This window comes from Bactrocera oleae, chromosome 3 (assembly GCF_042242935.1).
Source record: "Bactrocera oleae isolate idBacOlea1 chromosome 3, idBacOlea1, whole genome shotgun sequence".
In the NCBI taxonomy this organism is placed as follows: Eukaryota; Metazoa; Arthropoda; class Insecta; order Diptera; family Tephritidae; genus Bactrocera; species Bactrocera oleae.
This window is the reverse complement of record NC_091537.1, coordinates 7108844-7134672: the sequence shown is the minus strand read 5'-3', so window position 1 is coordinate 7134672 and position 25829 is coordinate 7108844. Positions and strand designations below refer to the sequence as shown.

Genomic DNA, 25829 nt, shown 5'->3' with positions numbered 1-25829 from the left:
TTAATTTATTATTTGGACTTTTTTTGAAAACAGAAAAGCAAATTTTTTTTAAGAAATAAAAGAAATCGTTGGGCTGATAAAATATTGAACTTTATGTATGGTAAGTAAAAAACAAAAAGAAATGTAATCATTAAGTTGCCACTTATTTGAAAACACACTTCATTTACAGCTATCACTTCGGATCTTAAAGCCTAATTACATGTAATTAATATTTAATATCTTTTAAATGTACACTTATTCTTGAGTACTTAAGTGTATATTAAACTTTTCAAAGTATTTTTTTTTTCGCTTGAAAATAATGACATAAAAATATTTTCTTATTAACTGATTACAATACGAATATATAGGAATTGCTTAGGGAAGAAGAAAGGAAAGAAAAAAAATTTGAATAATAAAATAAAAACAGTAAAATTCTACTTTTCATTACCTGTTTTAGAGATAATATAAGTTAATAATATAAATAACTTTCTTAATCTAACGCCGAGAACGCTTTTGTATGGTAGGTTCACCACCGCTTTCTGATGTTGGTGGAATATCCTGCGAAATAGTTAAAAACATAAAACGAAATAGTTTTTTCATAGCTTTACAGTTTCGAATCAAAAATATGTATATATGCATGAGATTTTGTCAAGTAGTGTTTTAGGAAATGCAACGTTGCTGCGTTCTGACTACATACCGTTGAACCTCTACCACTTTCAGATCGTGTCGGTAAACTTTTCTGTAAAAAAAAATGAAGAATGTTAATACAAATAGATTAAAAAGACAATTGTAAGATCGATAAAGTAACAATATTATTTTAAAATATTTACTACAGAAATAAATATATATATTATGTGGGGTTTATAAATATGTATATTCATGCAGTTTGATAAGAGATGGAATAACTTGATTAGTATTGCATTGTGCCAATATTCCGAACATGCATTGGAAAGCTACTACTGTCCTTGTCGTCATTTTTCAACAATTAATATTTTCCTTCGAATATATTGAAATGTGTGTAAGACAATTCTGCACGTCAGAAATATATAATTAAACGAGTTGAACACACGTAAGGAAGGGCTAAGTTCGGATGTAACCAACCATTTTATACTCTCGCAAAGTCAAATGGTATATTCGTTTGAGATTTCTTTGCGAATTGACTGATATTTTAGGTAGAAGGTCAACTATTGGCACTGGGGTCCACATATTTAGTACTTAGGGGCTTGAACAGTTTTAGTTCGATTTAGACAATTTTTGGTCACAAGGTGGCATACTTTGAACGCATTAGTCGCGCAAAGTTTTACCCCGATACAATCATTGTTGCTTGGTTTGCATAGTGAAAAGTGAAAGAATCAGATGAAATTTAAAATGGTGTTAATGGGAAATAGGCGTGGTTGTAGTCCGATTTCGCCCATTTTCGCACTATAACATAGAAATGTGAAAAGAAGGTTATGTAATTTGGTTGAAATCGGTTAAGAAAAACCCAAGATATGGGTATTCACCTAAAAGTGGGCGGTGCCACGCCCACTGACTAATTTTGAACGCGGTTCCTATAAAGTCATCTCATACCATCCCAGGGATAAAATTTAATGTCTCTGGCGTGTTTCGTGCTTGGTTTATTGCGCTTTTAGTATTTTTTAACAGTACCGTTATATGGGGAGTGGGGGGGTTTGTCACCCATTTTCACACCGTCAATAGAGGGGCTAAAAGCATTTGCTTCCAGTGAATTTGGTTAATATAGCTTTAGCGGTTTAGGAGATATGCACATTAAACTTGTTAGGGGCGGAACCACTCCCACTTTAAATAAAAAATTTAACTGCAGATGCCCCTCGCTAATGTGATCCTTTGTACCAAATAGCAGTCATGTTTCTTATTGCGGAGCTTAGTTATGGCAATTTATTTGTTTTTGATTAATGGCGTTGTGTGGGCGTGGCAGTTGTCCGATTACGCCCATCTGCAATACCAACCATCTCACGGTACCAAGAAATATGTGGACCAAGTTTCATAAAGATATCTCGTTTTTTACTCAAGTTAGAGCTTGCAGGGACGGACGGACGGACAGACAGTCACCCGGATTCTAACTCGTCTCTTCATACTGATCATTTATATAATATATAACCCTATATCTAACTCGATTAGTTTTAGGTGATACAAACAACCGTTAGGTGAACAAAACTATTATACTCTGTAGCAACAGGTTGCGAGAGTATAAAAATAAAAATGATAATCGAAAAGTTCTTTGAACCGATCTTCAACGCAATACCAATTTTTGTTACATTAATATCTGAACACAATGTTTATAAACATTTATTCTGTATAAAAAAAAAATCTCAAACATATGTTTTGTTTCAGAGCTCTCTAGCTTCATTCGCCGTCTCCGTAAATGGTTTCACACATATTTATATATACATATAGTAAATTAGTAAAATAAAAAAAATATATATTTACAATATTTCTCGCTGGTCTCCAACCGCGCAGTAATACGCGCTCTTCATTTTCCATATCGGCTTCCGACGAAGATGACGAAGAACTGCGCTTTAAGACAGCGCGGCTCTGCGGTCTCGGCTGCACAGTAATGCTGACAGGTTGCTGAAATTAGGAGTTAAAAGTATATTTGATATAAAGTAAATTAAGGCTTCGGTTTGTAGCTAGCTCTTTTTACAAACCGTTGAGCGGCTCTCGTCGTTCCGTTGTATATGCGGCAAGGGATTTATGGCATTCGGATAGAATATTTGCTGGATTTCTTGCATTTTATTGATCGTTTTCTATTCACCAAATTTAAAATGTATTAAATATTAAAAATCATTACTTTTACTGTGAAACTCACCTCTGTGTCAGTTTTATAGTCGGCATGTTCTTTACGCAAGGTATTAATGGTTTTTTCTTTCTGCAACAACTCTTCCTGCAAATCACTGTTAGATTTCTGTAATTAGTCAAAATGTATAGGAATTTAATACAAATTAATTAATAATGATGCAATAAAAAGTTATTTCAGCAGCAAACCTGTATTTGTTCCAGTTGCAGTTTGCTTTCATTAATTTCATTTCGAGTTTTTATAAGCTCTGCAGTATTGTTTTCAAATTCAGCGTGCTTGGCTTGCAATTCTTCACGAATCGCATCAAGCTGTTAAGAAATCACAGTTATAGTTTTATATTCATACATTCTTGCATTAAATATTTCCACCTCATTTTTCAACACCGCCTCCTTTTCACCACACTCCTTCAACTCCTTTTCACTGGAAATCATCAATTCATCACAGCGTTTTTTATAAGTCAACAATTCAGTGCGGAGCAAACTTTTATCTTCCATCAAACGCGTTTGCTCTTCTTTGTATTTGGTAAGCTCTTTTTCCCCAACTGCAATTCTATAAAATTTTAAAATTAATTTTAGGTTTTGTCTTAACATATACTTCAAATACATTTTTTTATAAATATACCCACTTTTCATTTAGCGCCAATATGGTGCCCTGTTGATTATTCATTTGTGCATTTAAGAGAGAGTTTTGTTGACCCAGCATACTATTTTGTTCTGTTAGTTTTTCTAAATTGCTTCGATGGCGATTTATGAATGTTTGTAGCGCTTCTTGAACATTTTGTGAATTAACAAATACTTTCTCAGCGGTACCTCTTGCAGCTGCATTACTTTCAGTGTACTTCATGTTGTTTTGTTGTAATATATTTGGTTTAGATACTGATTCCTTGCGATTTGCTTTACTGTCAAATAAAAAAAAAATGCATAACAATTGCATAGTTTTAGGCTGTATTATTTTCTGCTGTATATATATACGAACAAAGGTATATAAATGACTATGTATTTAAAAAGTTTTGAACATCGAAAATAAAAATTGCCAGAGTGCAATAGAGAAATTTTCAATTGGTAGCTTTATTCGGAAAGGGAGGGAAGACAGATCGTCTAAAAAATACATATTTATAAAGTGAGATCCTTAACAATTGTTTTATTGATAACACCCAGAAAAAGTTCTAAAAGAACGTTCGCAGATTGGCTGTAGCGACAGCGAAGTTTTCAAGTGATGTGTTTGCATAGTGGCAAATGAGACCGTTTTTCTGAAATTCGGCTTCGAATTATTAATGATAAGGTCCAGAAAGTGGGAGTTATCACCCAAGACTAGAACAGTCTTCGCTTTTTTCGAAGCAGGTTTGCAGGCTTTGACTGTTCCCTAACCTTTTTGACGCAAAACCGATTTCGATTTAAGTAGTCTCTCTCAAGATAGCTTTCCTTTACCTGAAATTTGAGACACCTACTATTTGTCGAGGCGCACCTTCGACAAAAGCTTTTTACGACATCCTCCATGGTATCTGTTTGCGAGGGACCATTTTGACAGTCCTAAAGAAAATGAGTCACCGTTATAGTACAATATATAACCCTTGTTCGTTTTTAACTCGAGGTTACCTTTTAGAAATGAGAATCAACGACCGATATGGCTACTTTTCCATTTTTCTAAAAACCAAAACCGCTGGCGCTCTCACACTCGGTCAGAGCAAACCTGCGAGTCTGCGAGATCCGGAAATTTTGGCACTAGCTGCCTTCAAGAGTGTGCTATCAAATATTACTCTGACAGAGCAGGAGTGAGCGAACCCGTTTATTTTTTTTGATTTTTTTCAAATTGTGGTTTTTTCACATGACTCAAAGCGATATTGAAATAAGTTTTTTTCCGAATGGACTACATCGTCTTCAATAGTTATAGACATATATATTCGTATATGTACATTTATAATAACGAAAAATGCTGTCGAGACATTACCCAAACAAGTAAGTGGTTAGAATTCCTCGCAAAAATACATTGCAGTGTGGACAGGACTTTATGAACTCCAGAGTGTCGTAAAAGGTACAAAGCTTTCATAGACACTCTTCAATATTTCTGTCGAACTAATATTTTGGCAATATTTGATAATGCAACGATGCAAAATGAAGGTCATAGCCCGTATGTCATAGCAAATAAAACGAAATGAAGGCTTTGACCTTTCAAAACCAAATTCCAAAGTAGTTTTTAGATTCTCGATCTGTTATTTTTTAAGCGCATATAAAGGTACGAATTGAGTGAAATCTGACGAAAAGTTGTAATTTTTCTGAAAAATTATGGTAAACTCTTGATTTTGAGTTTGAAGTATTTCTTGCAATTTTTGTGGTTTTATATTGTATATTAGGCGTGATTAATCCTTTCAGGGTTCACCATGAAGCTTGTAACCTAGTAGGAAACGAAACGTCGGAGGCTCTATCAAGTATATATGTATATAAATAATCAGCGCGACGAGCTGCGTCGATTTAAATCTGTCCGTCTGCATATACGCGAACTGAGCTCTAGATTTTTGAGATATCGACACACGTTCTTTTTTTCCCAAGAAGCTGCTCATTTTTCTCCAGTAATGGACCACTATAAAATATAGTTGTCATGCACACTGATAGATCTAAATTACGTTCTTATATGAAAAATTTATTTGTTTGACAAGATATCTTCGCGAAAGTTGCCACGGATTATTCTACAAGACAACACTACAATCTCGGAAAAAATTGTATGCTATATGTTAGCATATAACTGCCATTCAAACTGAGCGATCAAGATCAATCCTTTTATGCTATAAGAAATGCACCTGTGGTCGCTGCTAGTTTTGCTGCTGATCAATAAAGTAGAAATTGATTTGTAAACATTTTTATTGGCTCAATACATTAATACAAAAATTACACTTAGTTATTACAACAAAATATTTAGTAGAGAAATCAATCTCTAATTGTGTTTTACATGTTATTTAAAGCACATAATTTATTCATATGTTCGAGACGTATTTATTCGTTCTTCATCTTATCGGTTTTATGTTTATGTATTGTATGTATATATATGTGTGTGTGTATATGTGTATAAAGTAAATGAATGTGACTTTCGTATTTTGTCATTCAAGTACTTTTTGCTTAAAAATTGTTTTTGTTTTAATTGTTTTTGCTGTTTCTTAGAGATGGCTTCTTTAAATAAACTAACATAGAGTAAAATATATTTTATATATAAATGTATATAAAATATAACATTTGCTTACAACAGACACGTTTTCGTTTCTTATTTTTTTTATTTTGTGCTTTACTAAAATTAATATTTTGTTCATCAATATGGCTTACAATGCAATTGGAGAATAGAAAAAGTGAATGTGGGTAGAAAAAAAAGAAATTAATAAACGCGACACAGCCGCCCCGACATTTTTAACACTGGCTTTAAAATCGATATATTTGAGTTTTGGTCTTTCTAATGCGCAAAAATCAGCAAATTATTGCAGTTATCAAAGGCTATTGTTATTAAGTATAAATGCAATGTTGCAACACTGCGTTTTTATTCCAACTAACTTATACAGATGCACGTGGCTTGCCGCTTTAGCCGGTGCACAGCCTGTAACGATCGGCATGCTCCTGTATTTGCTGCAGCGACAAAGTCAGCTCATCGTTGAGCGGCTTCAAAGCATCCTGTAACTTCTGCAAAGTATTATTCTTCTCCATATAGACGTCTTGCATCACCTGCAGTTGACTCAGTTTATCGTTAGTGTCAACGGTCAGTTTGGAGGCACGTTGCAACAGTTTCTTGGCGCGTTCACGTGCGCTCTCCGAGTTGCGCGCACGATCGCTTAACGTTTGATTGACTAAATTCGTGGCCGACTGCAATTGTTTGGAGTATTCGCGTCCGTTCAAGGCGCCCTCTTTCACTGCAATCGCTTCATTCTTGATTTCCTTAGCGTCCAATTCATTTTTAAGTATATTCTTTTGTATACGGCTAACCTGTTTGGCCAGATCTTCAACCTGTTGTGCTGTTGCATTAGCTGGCGCTTCAGCTTCGCTAGTCTCCAGATCGATTTGATCCAAATCCTTGGCTGCAAGTTCGATATTTCCATTGGCTTGTGATATGGCATCGATGGCCTTCAGTTGTGAGGCATCAGCGTCGTCGAGATTCTTCACTACCGAATTGGCAGTATCTAATATTTCGTTGGCAGTTTCTTTGGTTGTGTTTGCCTTCGCTTGCAGTTCGTTTACGCGCGCTAGATCGCCACGTGTATTGTAAATAATAGATTCGACATTTTTGAGTGAGGATACAGCATCGTTGATTTTGCCACCCAGTACTTGTATCTCTTCGGGATCCAATTTCAAGTCTAGCTTGAGTGTTTGCTGTGCAATGTCACGACTCTCGGTGGGCAGTGCAGTGTTATTGTTTATGAAATTGTTCAGTTGCTCGATCGTGGCTTCACCCTTTTTAATGTTCTCATTGGTGCGATTGAGGTAACGCTCGGCATCTTCGTAGGCGCTCTTTGCCTTCTGATAACCTTCGGACGCGTTGACTTTAGCTTGGAAGAGTGAACGTATAGTTTGATCGGCTACATCCTTTTTATCTTTAATTTTTTGTTCGGTGTCTTTGGCAACTTTAAGCGCCTTTTCGGTACGCGTTAGGGCGCCATGTTCACAGGAAAGACCGCCACAGGAGCCGCAACCGGCGCCGCCACAAAGCGAATCGCACGGATCGCCACTCTTATCGCACACTTCATTATTTAAACCGGGTATCATGCTGGTTAGCGTTAAAAGCTCGTAGCGATGGTCAGTAATGATGCCATCGTTCGCCTTGATCATATCTTGTTCATCCTTTATCTTATTCGACAACGTTTCGACGCGCTTACAGTTGCGATCTGTGTTGGCCGCAAAGTCTTCGGCTTCATTCTTCAATGCGGACAAGTCCAATACACGCTCGAATGCATTTCGTGTTAGATTCAGTGCACCTTCGATATTAGATTCCTGCAGCTGTATGCCGTTCTCTTTGAGTTCCTTTGACAATTTTTTCACGAGCTCAGATTGATTACGCAACGCTTCGAGCTCAACAGTGGATAGACTCAAAGATGAGTGTATATTCTCTAAGTTCTCTTCGGTCTCTAATAATTTACTGTGTGAAGCTTGCAGTTTTTCTTTGAGTTCCGCACCTTCCTTATCCAAAGCATCAATGTCCTGCAAACTAACAGTAGTGTTTTGTAACAGATCACGTATATTTTGCAATTTCTTATCCAAAGTGCTGAACTCTGCCGTATACGCACCGGTAGCGCCAACTAATTTGATCTCCTTCGCACGCTGTATGGCCTCTGCGGTAGCGTCTTCCAAACCATGTAAAATCAAATCCCAATTGTTGAAGCACTCGCCGCAAGGTGCGCAATGCGGGAAACGCCCTTGATAACCACGCGCACATTCATTGCATTTATAACCGCCCATACCTTCGTGACAGACACACTGTCCGGTCTCACGATCGCATTGGAAGTCTGCCGAGCCATAGGGATCGCATTCGCAGGGTTGACATTTTTCGTTCGGATTGCCCCAGTAATTCGATTGACATTGATTACAAGCACGTCCTCCAAAGCCATCTCGGCACTCACATTGACCGGTATAACGGTTACATTGTTCAGATAGGGAACCAATTGGATCACATTCACAAGCTTCGCAACCTTCACCGGAAGCGATTTTCCAATGATTTACCGCGCATTCATCGCAACGTATGCCCTGTACATTGGGCAAGCACGGACATTGGCCGGTATAGCGATCGCAATGCATAATCGTTTTGTTCGTGCCCAAAAAGTCACAATCGCATTGTACGCAATTCTGTTGTAACGCATCACCGAAATAACCGTTGCGACAGAGCTCACAATGATCGCCAGTCGTATCATAAAGACATTTTAAGCACTGTCCATTGCGTCGATCACAATTTCCGGTATCATAAAGATCGATATTGTTGCTACAATCACATTTTTGGCAGGAGCCGCCTGGTGTCTCGGCATCGCCGAAATAATTGTCAGCACAGACCTCACAACGTCCGCCATCATAACCCTCTTTGCAGTGACAAATCATGTTATTATTGCGTGTATCAAGCGAGCAGCCTTCAGCATGTGTATTACCGCTGGCAACTGTGTCGGGGCAACGGCAAGCGCGACAGCCTATCTCACTGCCCAACAAGGGATTGCCGTAATAGCCTTCCAAACAAGCGTCACAAGCATAACCGTTTGTAAAGTCCAAACAGTTGATACATTGACCAGTGTGGGCGTCACATTGCTGAGCATGTCCATTACATTCGCACACCTGACAGTTGGGGAAGTTCCAATAACCCGGTTGACACTGATCGCACTCACGTCCGTAGGTATTGGGGTGACAAGCACACTGACCCGTAATTAGGTCACAGTTGTTGTCTTTCGAGCCAATACTATTACAGTCACAAGCTTTACAGCCTTCTGGTCCAAAACCATACGTGCCGGGAGCACACTGATCGCATTGACGACCCATTACATTCGGTTTGCACTGACAGAAACCACCATGTGGGTCACATTCCTTACTCAGCGCGCCTGTCGGGTTACAGTTACACATACTCGCGCCATCATGTATCTCCGTGCTGGCGTAATTCTCCAAGTCTTGACAACGTGGGTCCACAATGTTGGTGTAACGTATGTCATACAGCGACTGATTGCAGCCCATTTGTATATATTCGCGCCGGCGCAGATCGGCAGCAATCGAGCCAGTGAATACCGATGTTACTTCAATGCGTGGTACCAGCGTCAGTGAGTCAATCATAATTGTGGCAGAGGGATTGTCTTCATTTTGACGACGTCGTTCGAAATGTATTTTGAACTTATACACCTTATTCGCTTCCAGACAGACATTGCGTAGTGCCACAACTTGACGATCGCGCTCGGGTAAAGTAAATGGTATACGCGTTTCGTACACACTCGAACCGGGTTGTACGCTGGATGCGCAAACACCATCCGGATCTACTTCGTCGTTACGTACAAGTGTTATATAAGCTTTCTCCCAGTCATCACGTGAAGTGGTCTGATAACGTATCACCACATCGTAGGGCATGGAGCTTGGTATATCGTCCACAGTTATTATAAATTCCGAGTTTTCCGGTACCCGTGTAAAGCCGATACCCGTGTAGTCGGGCAAACGATCGGGCAGCGGTTGATATGGCACAACAGTGCAATTACCATTATTATTAAGCGATATGCACACATCGGCAAACTCAACATCGTGTACGACATGTAATGGTGGTATAAAATAATTCTGTTTCGGCTGTGAGCAATTGCGTCCACTCATGTGTGGACGGCAGCGACACTGACCCGTTATAACGTCGCAGAAATTGTCATATGAGCCACCAACATCGCAAGCGCACAGCGTACAACCATCCTCCGACTCTGAGAGCCCGTACGTTTGTGGTGCACATTGATTGCAATCCTTGCCGGTAACCAAACGCTTGCACGTGCACTCACCGGTGTACATATTACAACCCGAATTATCAATTGTGCCGAGCGTGTTACATGTGCATTGCTCACAACCATCAGGATTTTCGGGTAACAAGTTCCAAAAGCCATCTTTACAGATATTGCAACGACGGCCCTTGACATTGCTCTTGCAATGGCAAGCGCCCGCCTCAATGCCATTTTCGGGATCGTTCACCGAATCGCAAATGCCCTCATCCAAAGCACCATTCAAATCGCAATTACACGGTCTACACACTTCCGGACTACGTATATCCTGTTCGGGATCCCGATAGAAGAACGGCATACACTCCTCACAATGCTGACCCTGCGTATTGTGCATGCAATTATCACACACACCACCTGATATGCGTCCCGATTGTTCGAAGACTTTCTCATCAAAATGACAGCTGACCGCATGTTCGTTACATTCGCATTTCTTGCAGGCATTGGTCTGTTTGCCGAAAGCCGGTTTCCATGGCAGATCGTTGAAGAAGTCTTCGCAAGTTTCACAATTCAAACCTTTAGTGTTATGTGTGCACTGACAACGGCCATGCACCATATCGTATTCATTCGACTCAGTGCCTTCCAATGGCAGACACTGCGAGGCGTGACCGTAGCAAGAGCATGAGCCACGTACCACCATATTGCTGATACCATAGTAATATTTCTCCTCCATTTCCAACCGATTGTCCAGCAGATTATCGCCCAGTTTATGCAGTTTAGTGAAATTGATACGTAAATTGGTCATTTTCAACATATTTTGCACGTGTGTAGCATACGGGTCGGACACATTGATATTCGGCGGTAGCACACGGAAGATCACTTCACCGTTGCGTGAAGGCTCCACGTGGGAATAGCGCGATGTACACATAACATCGGTGATGTTGCGCAATACAATCGGCACACCGGGGAATGACTCCTCGCAATCGTATGCGAAGTAACGGTACACATGCCAAGTTTGACCAAAATCAAACGAGCGCTCGATCAGCATAGCCGCCGGCCGAAAAGTGGTGAACGTGATGATCAAGTGGGTAAAGTGAAACTCGGCTTCCAAATCCAATTGTATGGTCACATTTTCCTTGCCGTTCTCCGATTGCCACCAGGTGGGTAGGTTCGTGCCCGGTTTCGTTTTGTAGATGATTTGTCCGATACGATGATTCTTATAGGGATCATTGCGCGTATCCTCGCGTGTATCGCACAAGAAACACTTCTTATGCTCCAAATGCGAGAGTATACAGAAACGTTCCGGCGTATGTATGCCACAAGTGGACGAGGCGGTTAGACGATTTTCACGTCCTATCAATAGATTACCCGTCGCCGGGTAGCAGGAGGAACGTTCACATGGATGTGTCTTTTTGTATTCTCTAGGCGGATTTAGGGGACGATCGCGACGCCCAGTCAGCCGCTGTGCCTGTGTTGTTGATACTGCACAACTGCTCAGCAATACGAACAGGCAGACGGCGATAAGCGTTCTGATGCTGGTGTTGTTGTTGTTATTGTTGTTGTTATAGTTGAGGCGGCAGCCATATGTGCTGCCGCGTTGTGACTTCGACATTATTGATGAGAAATTCTGGCGGTGATTAAGTGGCCCGTTACTCGGTTTGTGTATTAGTATGGCGTTCGTTTGTGGAAAGGGAGCAGTCTATACCGACGACACGACGCGACACGAAGCGTGGTGCGCCTTTATGTATAGTTTCGCTTAATAATTGCTTTTAGATTTCTTTACTTTTAAGATTTGTGTGTTGTTTTGACTGCGCGCATGTGTGTGTGTATGTATGTGTGTAAAGTGAATGTGTAAATGTATGTGTGTGCCAGTAGTTTCTGCAATTTCCGGTTGTAACCAGGCGATTTAAAATCAGTACGCAAGCTCTAGTTTTTAATGTGCTATGTTATTGTTGCTGCCTTCTTCCTCTACTCCTTCTTCTTCTTCGTCTTGTTATGCCGCCTCTACTTGAAAAGCTGTGGCACTTGTGCTCTTTGCTTGAACTTATTCCGTGCGATTACGAGCTGTTGGTAATCTTAGAATAGCTTCGACTGTGTGTGTATTTAACTTCCTCTTCTCGTGCGCGTGTGTGGAGAAAAATATCGCGGTGACCTCTTCTTGCTAGATGATTACGAAATAGTGCTTCCTGCATTGCGTGTGGGCAAATGCATTGTTGTAACTCCACCTGCGCGTTTGAAAAGCAAAATATTAATTTCGGAAAAACGAGTAAGGCAAAAATAAATTCTGGAGTTACTTGTTATGGTGTGAAGTGGTGTGAATTTTCGGCAGTGCTTAAAGTTCCAGTGCAAAATCTGTAAGAAGTAACTGTTCATTAGCTGTATTTGGAGAGTAAATAAACAGTTTTGTTGAATAAAAATATTGTGGGTAGTGGTGTTTTGGCGTTTCTTTTACTTTTTGTCCTTATGTTTTGGCAAATTTTGTGTTAAAAAATTTAATAAATTAAGAAGAAAAGAAGAATATGAAAGTAATATTTAATAATGCAAAATGTTAAAGTTCCTTTTTTTTATTTTTACAACTTATTTGGTTCTTTATGCCCAAAACTGGTTCAAGTCGCATTTAATAGTCGCGTTTTCATTAGATTTTTATTATTTTAAAAAACTGATAAATACAAACAAATGACGTTCAAATTTTCTCAATGTGTTTTAGAAAACTATGTTTGAATCACGATATTTATAAAAATTTGTTTTCGTAATTATTTTAATAATATTAGTTAGCAAATAGTTTACAACACAGCTAAAAACTTATAAAGCACACAATTTTAATTTTTTATTCTTTTCGTTTTTCTTTATGAATTTATTTCAAATTATATTTCATAATTATTACTTTTTAATATTATAAAATAAAATGTTTTTTTTTTATTTAACATAATTTTATAAACACATTAGACTTGCACAAAAAGCTCACTTATATTCACTAAATAGAATTATTTTTTTATTTTATTTTATGGGCAATTATTTTGTATTTTATTTTACTAAATATATGTATGTTGAGCTGAATAATTTCTATTCTCAAAATATAATTTTCAAATTCTGATTTATTTTTAAGTTTTTTTGTAATTTCTTCTGGATTTTATTGCTTTTGTAATCAACCGAAAAAATCAATTTCATTATTTTCTTTTATTTTATCAAATCTTATTTGATTTTTCAATTTTCTTACATGTTTTTATAATTTATTAAATTTATTTTAAATATATTTTAATTATTGCTTATAATATTTAAAGTTTAATTTTTATAGCAATATATAATAATTTCACTCAATTTTAAATTAAATTAAAATAATTATTATTAGAGTTTAAATTTTGGTCATAATTTTATTTATAATTTTAATTTAATTTTTATTTTTAGTTTTAATTTTTCTTTTGGTTTTAATTTCAATCGCAATTTTATCTGAAACTTTTTTTATCTTTACTTTCATTTCCTTTTAATTGTTTTTATTAGTTGCTGTTTATTCGTTCTAAAATATTTTAGTGTATACTCGTATAATACATTTTAGTTTAATTGAGTTTTAATTTAATTCGTGCATTTTGAATATTTTTATATTTTCTTGCATATTTGTTCACTAATTTTCATTTTAATTTGTAAAGCTCTACAGAAAATCTTTCTGAAATAATTTTAACTGTTACTTTCCGAGGAAGGTTTTATAATTTTTTCACATTAATCAATTTATTTAATACGTTTTTTTGCCTTAGTATAATTTTTCATGTTTGCACAATAAGTTTATCGATATCACAGACTCAAAAGGTGTATCCATAATAATAATTTCCATTATTAATTACTTGTATACCAATTTTATACCAAATTTTCTAAACACTTTTGGCGAACTTTTCTTCTTTATGCACTTCCAAAAAAAATTTAAAAGTTCGAAATTATTTTTCAAGCAACAAATACTTCAAACTTTTTTGACTTTCCAACACTTGTAACCCCATTTGAAAATAAATGTTTTTTTTAATATGCTCTCTTCACTATCTTCCTGCTACACTTACACTTTGTCACTTATCTCTTAAGTTTGTTTTTATGATCCACTATCTTGTTTTTGTTTCTTGCACAAAAGCCTAAGCTGTTAATTAGTTTTCGAAAAACTTTGGGCGAACCGAGCCCGACAAGCAACGCGGTCAGACTAAAGTTATAAAATGGAATTTTTGTACGCCAGCGCGTACACAAGTCACCCCAACCCATACACATTCAAGTTAGTAGGAAACCTACATAAATACATACATACACATATAGAAAAATTTATATATAGTACTTTATGAACAAATGTATACGAGTACGCATAAGAATTTCACTCTTTCTTGACGATAAAAGGAATCATTGAATTAACATTTATGCTCTGCTTATGATGCTCATTTTTTATTCATGATGCCTTTTTTAATTTTTATCAGCTAACAAATAAAATACATGTATGTATGCATAACGACACTTAACACGGCCAAGCAACAGGAGCGCTTTGGGAAGCACACAGCACTCTATGGAAGTAGCTTGGAGCATAAAGTTTTGACAGCGAACGCATTACTTTTCGGGATATAGCTTAAGAAATATAAAACAACTTTTAGAAAAGTTATTTTAGTAAAGCTTTCATCGCAAAAAATATCATAGAAACCGAAAATTGATTATTGATTAATTAATTGAAAATTTAAATAATTAATTGAAAAACTATATTTCAGATTTTTTACAATGCTTGCAAACAAACAGGAACATTTTTAATGAGAAGATGATGTAACTATAATTAAGTTTCACTTAGTTAAGTATTTTTTTACTATTAGTTATTGAATAGTGTAAAATTTTTAAGAGTAAAACTTTTTAAAAATTTAGTTTCTCGACTTTTTTTACACAAGAATTTTCTTTAATATTTTGTAAAGCTTTTGGGTGAAAGCTTTAAAATTCATTTCAACAAAAGACAGTAGCTGTTAAATATTAAATCATCGGCATTTAAGGGTTAACATGAAAGCGCATTTATAAAAATCATGCGATATAAATAAAAGTTTATGTTTCACTTTTATATTTTAACACTTTTATGACATTTTTCTTAAAAAATACAAAGCTTACACTATTTTTTACACATAAAAAGCACTTGCTATCGGTTAAAAAGCTTTTCGAAAGCAATATAGCCAGTAAGTTTTAAGCTTCGACATTTATTCAAGCATTTTCTTGATTTAGAAAAGCATGAATTGTCGAAAGTTAGTGAGATTTGAGTATAATCAGGGCTTACTTTCATGTACGAAAGCTCTCAAAGCATGAATTCTCGAAAGTTCGTGAGTTTTGAGTATTAAAATGGCTTACTTTCATGTAGCGAAAGCTGTCAAAGCATAAATTGTCGAAAGTTCGTAAATTTTGAGTATTAAAACGGCTTACTTTCATGTACAAATTGATTCACATTTTAATTCAAACAAATTATTAAATTACCTAAATGCTTTCATTTAATAATCAACAAAAGCTTTGATTCTAATTTTTTCATATTTTTCTATTTCAAAAATAACTTTCACTGAAAATGCTCATTAAAAAGAATGTACTGCATAGTATTTAGAATATATATATGTATTTCATTTTATGTGATGCCTATGTATGTTACTCTACATACATTCACTTGGTGTCTAACTGATAAGACTTGAACTAAAAATATGACATATGCTAGGCTAAATACTCATGATCAAACAGACTTGAGCGGCGCCAAAACGTTGAAAATGTCAGAATTGAAATCGAAGCGGGATCTATGAACAAAACTACACAGTTTTGATATATAAATTTAATGTGTTTATATGTACATACATACATACATATGTATTTATGTGAGCGTACATAAATTATGTTTTATAGCGCTTTGGCGTACACTCTGGCAACTCATGCGCCCACAAGATTTTCAAGCCTACTTCTAAGTATAATAAAATACGCACATGCTTATACATATATACACACAAACACGCATACACAAACATATATGTGTATGTACTGCAAAGCGTCAACTGATAAAGAGTTCATTCACTGATTTAGTTGTATTACATATACGAATTTATTATTGTTGTTATTTAATTTTTAAGGTTTTCTTGATTCACAAGTTTTCGTTAAAAGTAGTTCATGTGATATTTTTAAAAATATTTTTTTTTTTGTGGAGCACATGCTGTACCATGTTGAAAGTAGGCAAACAGGCATGCCGCCGCTTTTGAATGTTGCAAGTTAAATATATAAATGCATATGCATATGTGTGTGTATGTGGTTGCACTTACATTTTTATTTAGTTGAAATTAGTTGCAATGCTATTTGTAAATTAGAATTAGCAAAACTGTAATGGGAGCAGAAAAAAGTAATAAAATTAAAAAAGCGCAGACATGGCAATGCACTTGAGCGCGCTTTTATTTTGTTGTTGTTGTTGTTGTTGTTGCATTTAAGCTTTTATGCATTTGTTGCTGCTTTTAATGCATTCTAACACTTAAAGCAAATTTTTGCGGACATGAGCTCATCCAGTTAATCCCACTGAAAATAGAACCATGAAATAATTGTGCAAATTATTGTTGTTATTGTTGTTGTAGCTATTATTGTTATTACTAACTGCTATATGAGTGCCTTGCGTGATATTTTTACTTATTTTGTTTAAATCCATTTTTTGCCGTGCGCCACATCTGCTTGTGCGCGTATATGTGTGTGTGTGAGTGTTTAGCTAAATTAGAAACTTAATGCAGAACTTGAAAATTTATCTCTCATTACTTGGTTAAATATTTGCACCCAACAAAAATTGTTTAAGAAAAAATTAAAAAAAAAGGAAAACAAGAAACAAAATGTGTTTGCAATGTGTGACTGATTCTTTTGGGCTCAACAGTTGGCTGGATGCAGGTATGTGTGGTTGTAGATTCACACATATGAAGTACAGCATACATGGTTTTGTAGCGAAGTACATATTGTACATACGTATTGGTATGTATATGAATGTGTGCGTGCTATTTTGTGGGTGTAGATCTTTGAATGTGATGGAAATAAATTGAAATTGAAAATTTGATTAAATCTGTTCACGTACGCAGAGCAAACAATACACAAGAAAATATATTTGAAAAAAAAGTAATTATAGATATGTCATGTATCTATGTCCTTTTATGTTGTAATTGCGCTTTCAACAAACCAATAGAATATTAATGTATTCAGAGGCTAATTAAAATTAGACAAATATTTTGTGTAGAAGTAAAAAAAGTTTGATAATAAAAGTAGTCATCAGCAGATATAATGCGCTATTCCAAGGCTGCTTTTAATTTCAAAGCATCCCTAATAATTATTATTTTATATATGTACAATAAGTTGGGGGAAAAAATATCTTTATTTTTGAAAACAGGAGAAAAACTCAGAACCCCGAATTTTTTGTTGTTTTTATTGGAAAAATAAGAAAAAATTATAACTTCGTTTGCACCAGAACCATAATAACCATCACAGCTGTATTTCATATAACATAAAAGGGTATGAAAAGACCTTTATCCTGATTTCGATTGTTTAGTTTGTATGGCAGCTATATGCTAAAGTGGTCCAATCTGAACAATTTTTCCGTATATTATATCGTTGCTTTACGAAATAAGCAGTTCCGAATTTCATGAAGATATCTTGTCAAATGAAAAAGTTTTCCATACAATAACTTGATTTTGATCGTTCAGTTTGTATGGCAGTTATATGCTATAGTGATCTGATATCAGTGATTTCGACAAAGCGTGTTGGGGATGTGTGCAAAATTTCAGATTGATATCTAAAAAATTGTGGTACTAGTTCACGTATATACAGATAAAAGCTGTAAAAGCGTAAGCAAATCTTTAATATTTAATCGAAACCAGCGTGTTTTCTTACTTATATGACTCATCTATGCTCTTTTATTTGGACAGTGGGATTTGATTTCAGTGTCATAACCATATAACCACGATTTCTTCTTAGTTATGACCCTTTTGAGAAATTCAAGAATAATTACCTTGAAAAGTGTTGCTCATATTCTTGTTTTTTTGACAGCAATCAAGCACTTTTGGAAAAAAATTTAATGGTGAGTTACTTATGGTTTAAATAACTTAACAAATTGCTTAACGATTGAGAAGCGTAGGCAAGCAGAAACCACTCTAATGACTAATCGCTGCCTCCCTGACAGTCTACAACCGCTACTTGAAAATTATAAACTACTTCGGAGCAATTTCCTCGATCTACTTAATAACGAATATAATCGACTAAGTTGTAGAATCGATAACACATGACTTTTGAATATTTCATAGTATAGAAACTTTTGTTGGAAGTAATATACGAGAGTAATTCAGATAATTTTTGACAAGGTTCATCGGTAGGTTTTCGTAATCAAACAAGTAAAAATATTGATTTGCAAACCGAAATGTTAAAATTATTATTAAAAAAAAATGCATATTGAAGTGGAAAATTGTGATATATGATGACATTTGATTCTGCCGATAACCGATAAAACTACAATTACTGAGTTATATAACGAGTTTAGTTTAGTTTCAAAAAAGCTTTATTGAAGTTTTAAATATTTAAAAAAAATGTGGTTGATGTGGTGTGTGTTTGCCAGTTTTCGAAAATTACTATCGGTCGGCGGTTTTAAATATCATAAACTAATTTTCGAAATTTGACTATTTTAGGGTTAAAATAATCATTGTCTGATTTCCATATTCATTTGATTTATGATCTAATGATTACTTTTTGTACCATTACAAGCATTTTTTTGTTTTACGCGATATCCCACATTAGGACCTTTCGATATACAATAAAAACATTTATTTAAAATTAAATTTATATTGATAGAAATATTAAAAGACCTTTTAAAAACGAATTTGAAGGGGTTAAAAAACTTGGATTAATCTGAGAAAAAATTTCTTTAAACTTGACTCCCTTAATGGACCACACATATGTACATGTCGATATTTTTTAAAACATATTTCGAAAAAAACAAATATCTGTTCAACAAACAAAAAGTGAGTGTATTGGTATTTAGTTGCTAAAAACCACTACACTAAATTATTGCTACGGACAGATGCTGTTAAAAGTAAACGAACATACTGAACAAACAAATGTCTAGAGAAACATAAACAAATAAAAGCGGCAAAAACGCGGCTAATGAAGTAACTTAATTGAAGTTTATTTGCCCAGCATCAGCTCTGAAAGGAGACGAGCGAGACACCGAGCAAAAAGCCATAATGCCTGTGTGCTTTATTAAATAGATATTTGGCTATTTTTGAGACTTTGCAAAAGCGCAGAATAATCACATATTGTAGTTATATATGTATTGTGCTCGTACATAGAAATATTCAATGGCATCAGCCCGAAAATTCTACATGCAGACATGTTAAGGAAATATGTATGTACGATATATGTACATATGAATATGTATGTGCATATCTGGCGTTTTTAATTGAGCGTGCAGCGAGCTATACTTCACTGTGCCAGCATAAACATCATGTTGATTGACAAGAAAATCGCAAGCAGTATAATTAAATGAGTGTGTGCATGTGTGTATAAGCAGTTGGAGCATTACTCAGTTCATGTGCATTTAAAAATCAAAATGTTGATTAACGTACACAATCCCGAAAATTTTAGAAAATCCCGAAATTTCGGGATTTAAAAAATCAATTTACATTTAAAAATTAAAATGCTGATTAATGCACACATTTCCAAGAACTTTGGATAAACCCGAAATTTCGGGATTTAAAATATCAATTTACATTTGAAAATTAAAATGCTGATTAATGCACACATTTCCAAGAATTTTAGATAAACCCGAAATTTCGGGATTAAAAAATAATTTTCGGGTTTCTGCCTTTAACGAAAGATTTCTTGTAGATTCTCAAGTTAAAAAACAAACATTTGACAAAAAATTTTGTTTTAGATAAACAATAATCTCCCAAAATTAGGTGTATTCGAAAAAGTTGGCTCTAATGCGGACAAGTTTTTAAAGTACCATATATGCCTAATTTTGAATTACACTCACATATGTATTTACTGGCGTTCTGTTAAATTTTCTTCTTTGTGTATTTAGATTGGTAGATTTATATTGTATACCTTTAAGACTACGGGCCGCTAAATTAAGCTTTAAAAATTTCACATACAAATTTTTTTTGTTTATATCAGAGTTTTTGGCCAGAACCAAATTTTGAATGGTCTAAAAGAGGTCTTGAATAAATTTGCTATGAGTTTCGGGATTTCAATAATTCGAATTCGGGATCCCGATATGTCATGTTTTGCTGTCCAAATATTATGTTTTTCCAAAATCTTAACACATGTAGGAACACATAAATTATAACTACATCCAAACATACTCGTATTTATTTGTATATACATACATATGCATATAAAAGTGATTTTCCTAGCACATTTTGTAGCTGAGTAAGCACTGAAATTACGCACAACAGCAGTTGCGGAAAATGTGAGCATGTAATGTTCCGGTAGACCAAAAACTCAAGCAACAAAAAGCAATTGCCTCACAGCACATTGGCCCGAGCTATGAGATCATAATCGCGACTATAAGAATTGTAAGGAGAAAAAAGTGTGCGAAACTAAAAATACCAGCGTTATGCTGAGTTTTGTTTTTTTTCAACGAAATTTTGCACTCACAGCGATTGGCAGTAATTCTAGTGCAAGTGCAAGTTGTAATTTGTACCTACACACATACTTGAATAATATTAAATATAATATGAATTAGATTCGAGTCCAAGTTCATACGAGTCCAGTGATAACTCATTGTCGCGTTTGTTTATATTTTACCGTAATTAACGCATCCGTCTTTCGTTTTTTTGATTTAATTTTTCGGCATCATTTATGCTTTATTTGCGTCCTCCTTCGATGTTTGCCTCGCTTTTTGTAGTTATAATTAAAATGTATCCGCGCACAAGAATACTCGGTGGCGCGGGACGTCGATGCTTGAGTGCGTTAATGAATAAATTGCTCGAGTGGATGTGCAAACACGTACAAACAAACGCTTATACTTAAATATCTTTAGAAGTATAGCGAAAATCGGTTTTGCGTTTTAGACGCCTTTAACGTTGGATCCGATTTTTTGAAGATTTGGTTCAATTATAACTCGGAAATACTTAAATATTGGAGAAATTCAATTTCTAGAGGAAATTTATTTTTGGAAACTCTTATTTAAATGATAATTTTGATGTTTCCCCTGAACTGTAGCACAAGCAGATCCTCAAAATATTGGGCGGAGCTTATCTGATCGTTTAAAAACCAAACTATAGTGACTACATTAAGAAATCAGATCTCAGAAGAATCTTTTCGAAAACCAAAGTAACCATATATGGTATACCAATAAGGTCACGGTAAGTGTACCGCAACTAAAATAGTTATTTACTTTTAGTGAGGACGCTACGTCGTTCTATTTAAATGAGCGCTAAGGATGTGGGTTGCTGACAAGAGGTATCCAGATGAAAATGAAAATTTTGAAATTTTTCAAAAAGGCTCGGAGACAAATGGCAAATTATCTGTGCGGATCTGATAATAGAAAACCCCTATGTGATCGTCGAGAAGCCAAGGAATCTGCAGAATGACAGTCTGACAGATATGAGTCGATTTAGTTATGTCCGCATGTCTGCACTATATATGTACGCGAATTGGTTTCGCAGTTTTTGAGATATCGATTTGAAATTTTATTCACGTTCTTTTCTGCTCAAGAAGCTGCTCATTTGTCGGAACCGCCAATATCGGATCACTAAAGCAAATAGCTGTCATACAAACTGATCAATAACAATCTAGTCCTTGTATGAAAAATTTTTTTTTTTTTTATTATATAAATATTAGTTAACAGATTGTTTAAAAGCTATAATCTTTATATAACAAAAATGGTATGCTGAAAAAAGAAATCTACACATGATCCCACATCTCAATCTTCCAGCTAATTCGGCAGCTAAAATATTATTTTTTATATTTTTTATATTTTATATTAAAAAAGATGACTGTATGAAAGAAATTCCGCATACAACTGTCTAATTTTATTCATAACGAATTTGCACAAATTGCTGAGGTCATATCCTATGTAATGCTACAACAATTGTGTATGTGTTCAAGTTTAAATTTTTGTTTGCTGAATTGAAGTCGTTTCATATTTCATAGAATCGGAACATGCATTTACATAAAAATATAATTATTTCTAGTTTTCAAAAATATATAAAGATATGTTGCAACGCCTAACCTCACTCTACATAGAAATGAGGAGTTTAAAAAGCAAGAAAAACGCATTTATGCTCTGCTTATCATTGCACTTTTTGCTGCACCTCCAATTACAGACAAATTATACTCGTATGTACATGTAAGTGGACACCTTTGCGGTAAACAGTGCGATACAAATTATTTTACACAGAACGTTTACTATTTTAATAAAGTACAATAGACTATTTTCTCAAATTATGTGAACTGCAGTACAATTTCAAAGATTTTTTGTTTTTGAGGCAAGTTGAAAAAAAATATTATTTATATAGACGCATACATATGTATGTACATAAAGATATGTAAATATATATGTATGTACATAAAGATATGTAAATATATATGTATGTGCCCAGCTTCTATCAGTTGCATTGTCTTAAGTTTTTTCTTTGCCTTTGCAGCAGTGCTTTGTGTGATAAGTCTGTGACAGCGAACGGCGCAAGAAAAACATGTGATACCCTTAAGTGAAAAAAGAAAAACCAAAGGCCAGAAAAGAAAGCAAGTGATATCTATGCATGCAACTCAAGGAATGTAAACGGAAACATGTGTACATATGTATTAAAATGGTGTCATACATAGTGGCATTATCTGCAACTTTAGAACACTCTTAAGCTACATATATAGTGAGTACATAATTTATCCTTATACATATACATACAGAACACATATACTCGTACTTATATTTTTTTTACACAATTCGCCGAACACCACAATTGCCCACAACATTTTCATTCATATTTTCAAACTTGTTAAATTTTTCCAATGCAAACCATACTCACCGTTGACCGAGTCCAGTTGTTGATAAAAGCCCAACTCCTCTTGTACACACACAATTTGTATATGCACTTACAAGTATTTATGAAGTTTGTCTATATGTATTTATGTAGGCACCTTACACACACTACTGCATATGTACCATATGCATGTTTTAATACACACACACAACCGAAACACTATGTTTTTTTCACTTTCTTAAAAAAATACCGTACTCTGCATTCGAGTAACCGTTCAAACGATCTGACTCCGTAAGATCACCGTTCAACACTGAACGAACGTCTCGAAGTAATGCGACTCGCCACTGGGAATTGGAGATAAACCAACACAACAACATTTAAGATAGTGAGTGTACATTCAGCAGATACTCATACGCTGAAGTCGGCCACTCAGTGGGTTGGTGCTCAGCACGAAAAGGGAATTACAAAAACATTAAAAAATATACAGAATAATTATGTATATACACACACGTGTATATGCAGAAAAATTTGGACATTAGGCAGTCAAAACTTTAAAAATACATGTATTTGCACCTATAAGTTTGTATATGTTACCTTACATTGAGGCATTGAGTCGGCAAGTCTCGAGCTAGACGACTATGTTAGCAAATGTGTAAACATTGCGATACGCAAAGTCAACACTCAGAATATAAACAAAAATGCCGACGAAGAAGTACATAAATGCACAAAAATTACACACACATATACAAACTTGAAGTTATCTGAGTTTATTTGACAGGTTTTCTGATGTTCGGCATACGGCGGATTGTCCGAGCGGATTTGTTGGGAGTTGATGTCACGCACGTAGACTCTCTTGGCTATAGTTGCGCCAGGTAGAGCGCAATATTTGAGTGTGATTTTTAACTAGATAAAATTGTTTGGAGTTGAAAGAGTCAGCTATAATATTTACTCATATGGAGTTGTTTTAGCCAAAATGCATGTTTTGAGTTAAAAGAGTATTTTCATGAGAAAGGTGTGGCTACTCTTTTATACTGCATATTGGTAATTGATCGCAAAATGCAAAATATTTATAAAATAAATCCATGCAAGTGATAACCGCTTTAGCAGAGATAATACGTACATACATAAATTCTATAAAAAATATTATGTAGTTGTACTTAGTCCAAATATACGTGTTTAGCGCCATATGTGATTAATAAATAAAATAAATAAATTATATTAGTGCTTCTACAAAGAAATATACATATATAGGTAATTCCAGTTGCAATCTCCAACGCATACTTTTTCGACGCCTTACTTTACGCTAGCAATTTCACGATTTTTTATTATTTAAATAACTAAATGTTGTCAATACATCACTTACAAAAATATAATAGACGTTATTCTAATTTATATATAAATATAAATAATTACTTAATAATATCTCGATAAAATTTAAAACATATTTTTAGGCGCATGTGTGTTGTGATAAAATATGATTGAATTAATTTACCTCTGTACATGCCTGGAAAATATGCGCATGAATTAAAATACCATAAACAAAATAAAAGTACATTTAATATTTTCACAAGTTATTCGTTTAAATTTCTTACCTTGAATTAGTTCTGGGCATGGTTTTAGTTTTAAATATTCGGTTCTTGATTTTTAATTATTTAGATTTGTACACGAGTAGTGCCAGTAAACTTCACAAAAATGTTTCTTCTTTGATATTTCAAAAGCTAATATTGAATGTAATTTAATGCTCACTCGATAAACATATTTTATTTATAGCTTCGCTATAAAATTTTCCGCAGAAACTCCACAAAACACTTATAAACAACATATGTAACGCTTTATTATAATTTTAGTAATATGAGTGATTGCTGTGATATTCAATAAATTTTTATTCAATTTCAATTAATTTGCTTGCTTTTCACGTGCTAATTCTCAGCAAATTTTGTTTCACATTTCTTTTGTTCTACACTGAATGTTACCGTTACAAATCCGTTTAATAAGCAATAGTCACACTGCAAACTTACAGTTTAACCTTACAAGGTCAACCAGGATTACTGTTTGTATGCACCTCGAGTCTTTAACGTGTTACTTTTGTTGAAGTTGGTAAATTTCACTTAAATTTGCACTAAAACTTGACGTTAGCGTAAACTTAAAATTCGACAATTACTTTCAAATATATATTTTATTGTAAAAATAACAGCGTATTCATAACCTTCTGCAGTAGCCGCACAACCGCTCGTATCAAACGAAACCAAACCGGAAAATAGCCGCTGCACATACGAAATTCAATTTCATTTGAAATGGCCTTGTACCGAATTTTATGCACTTATGGTACAGATATCAACTTAATAAAGTATTTGTGTAAGACAGCAATAGAAGTACTTGCACTAAAATGCTTAAATTTCTCACTTTTATAAAATAAAATAAAGTTACTCTAAAGCACATCCGCCGGAAAATTTTTATTTTTTGCTCTGGCATTAAAGTTAACGGTGCTGCCAGAAGATAAAAAATTAATAAATGAAACCATACATCATCATAAGTATTTGTATAAACACTAATCATAAGCCAATAGTAATAATTTAAAGCCCTAATGCAACTTTTCCCCTTTCCGCAATTATTGTGTGTATTTTGGGAACGATTTTTCTGCAGAAACTTGCAAGCACATACATTCGTAACATATGTA

At 34.7% G+C, this 25829-nt stretch overlaps 2 protein-coding genes across 3 annotated transcripts; both read right to left on the bottom strand.

Annotated features, from left to right (window-relative positions):
• Nucleotides 1-68: 68 nt before the first annotated feature.
• Nucleotides 69-25562, bottom strand: LOC106615596 (myosin heavy chain, clone 203). The gene is made up of 10 exons (XM_036358877.2): nt 24745-25562; nt 3420-3692; nt 3163-3343; nt 2983-3102; nt 2807-2902; nt 2646-2744; nt 2428-2568; nt 677-718; nt 428-537; nt 69-353 (listed from the first exon to the last, which is right to left on the bottom strand). The coding sequence occupies exons 1-9, from the start codon at nt 24762-24764 to the stop codon at nt 475-477; spliced, it is 1035 nt and encodes a 344-aa protein (XP_036214770.2). The 5' UTR covers nt 24765-25562; the 3' UTR covers nt 69-353; nt 428-474.
• LanB1 (laminin subunit beta-1) lies at nt 5632-23473 on the bottom strand. Of its 2 annotated transcripts, none has more exons than XM_070107377.1 (3): nt 23198-23473; nt 12488-12545; nt 5632-12418 (listed from the first exon to the last, which is right to left on the bottom strand). In XM_070107377.1, exon 3 carries the CDS (start codon nt 11803-11805, stop codon nt 6355-6357), a length of 5451 nt encoding a protein of 1816 aa, XP_069963478.1. In that variant the 5' UTR covers nt 11806-12418; nt 12488-12545; nt 23198-23473; the 3' UTR covers nt 5632-6354. The 2 variants fall into 2 exon arrangements, with proteins under 2 accessions (XP_069963478.1, XP_069963479.1); XM_070107378.1 differs by lacking the exon at nt 23198-23473 and adding an exon at nt 14237-14382.
• Nucleotides 25563-25829: the final 267 nt, after the last annotated feature.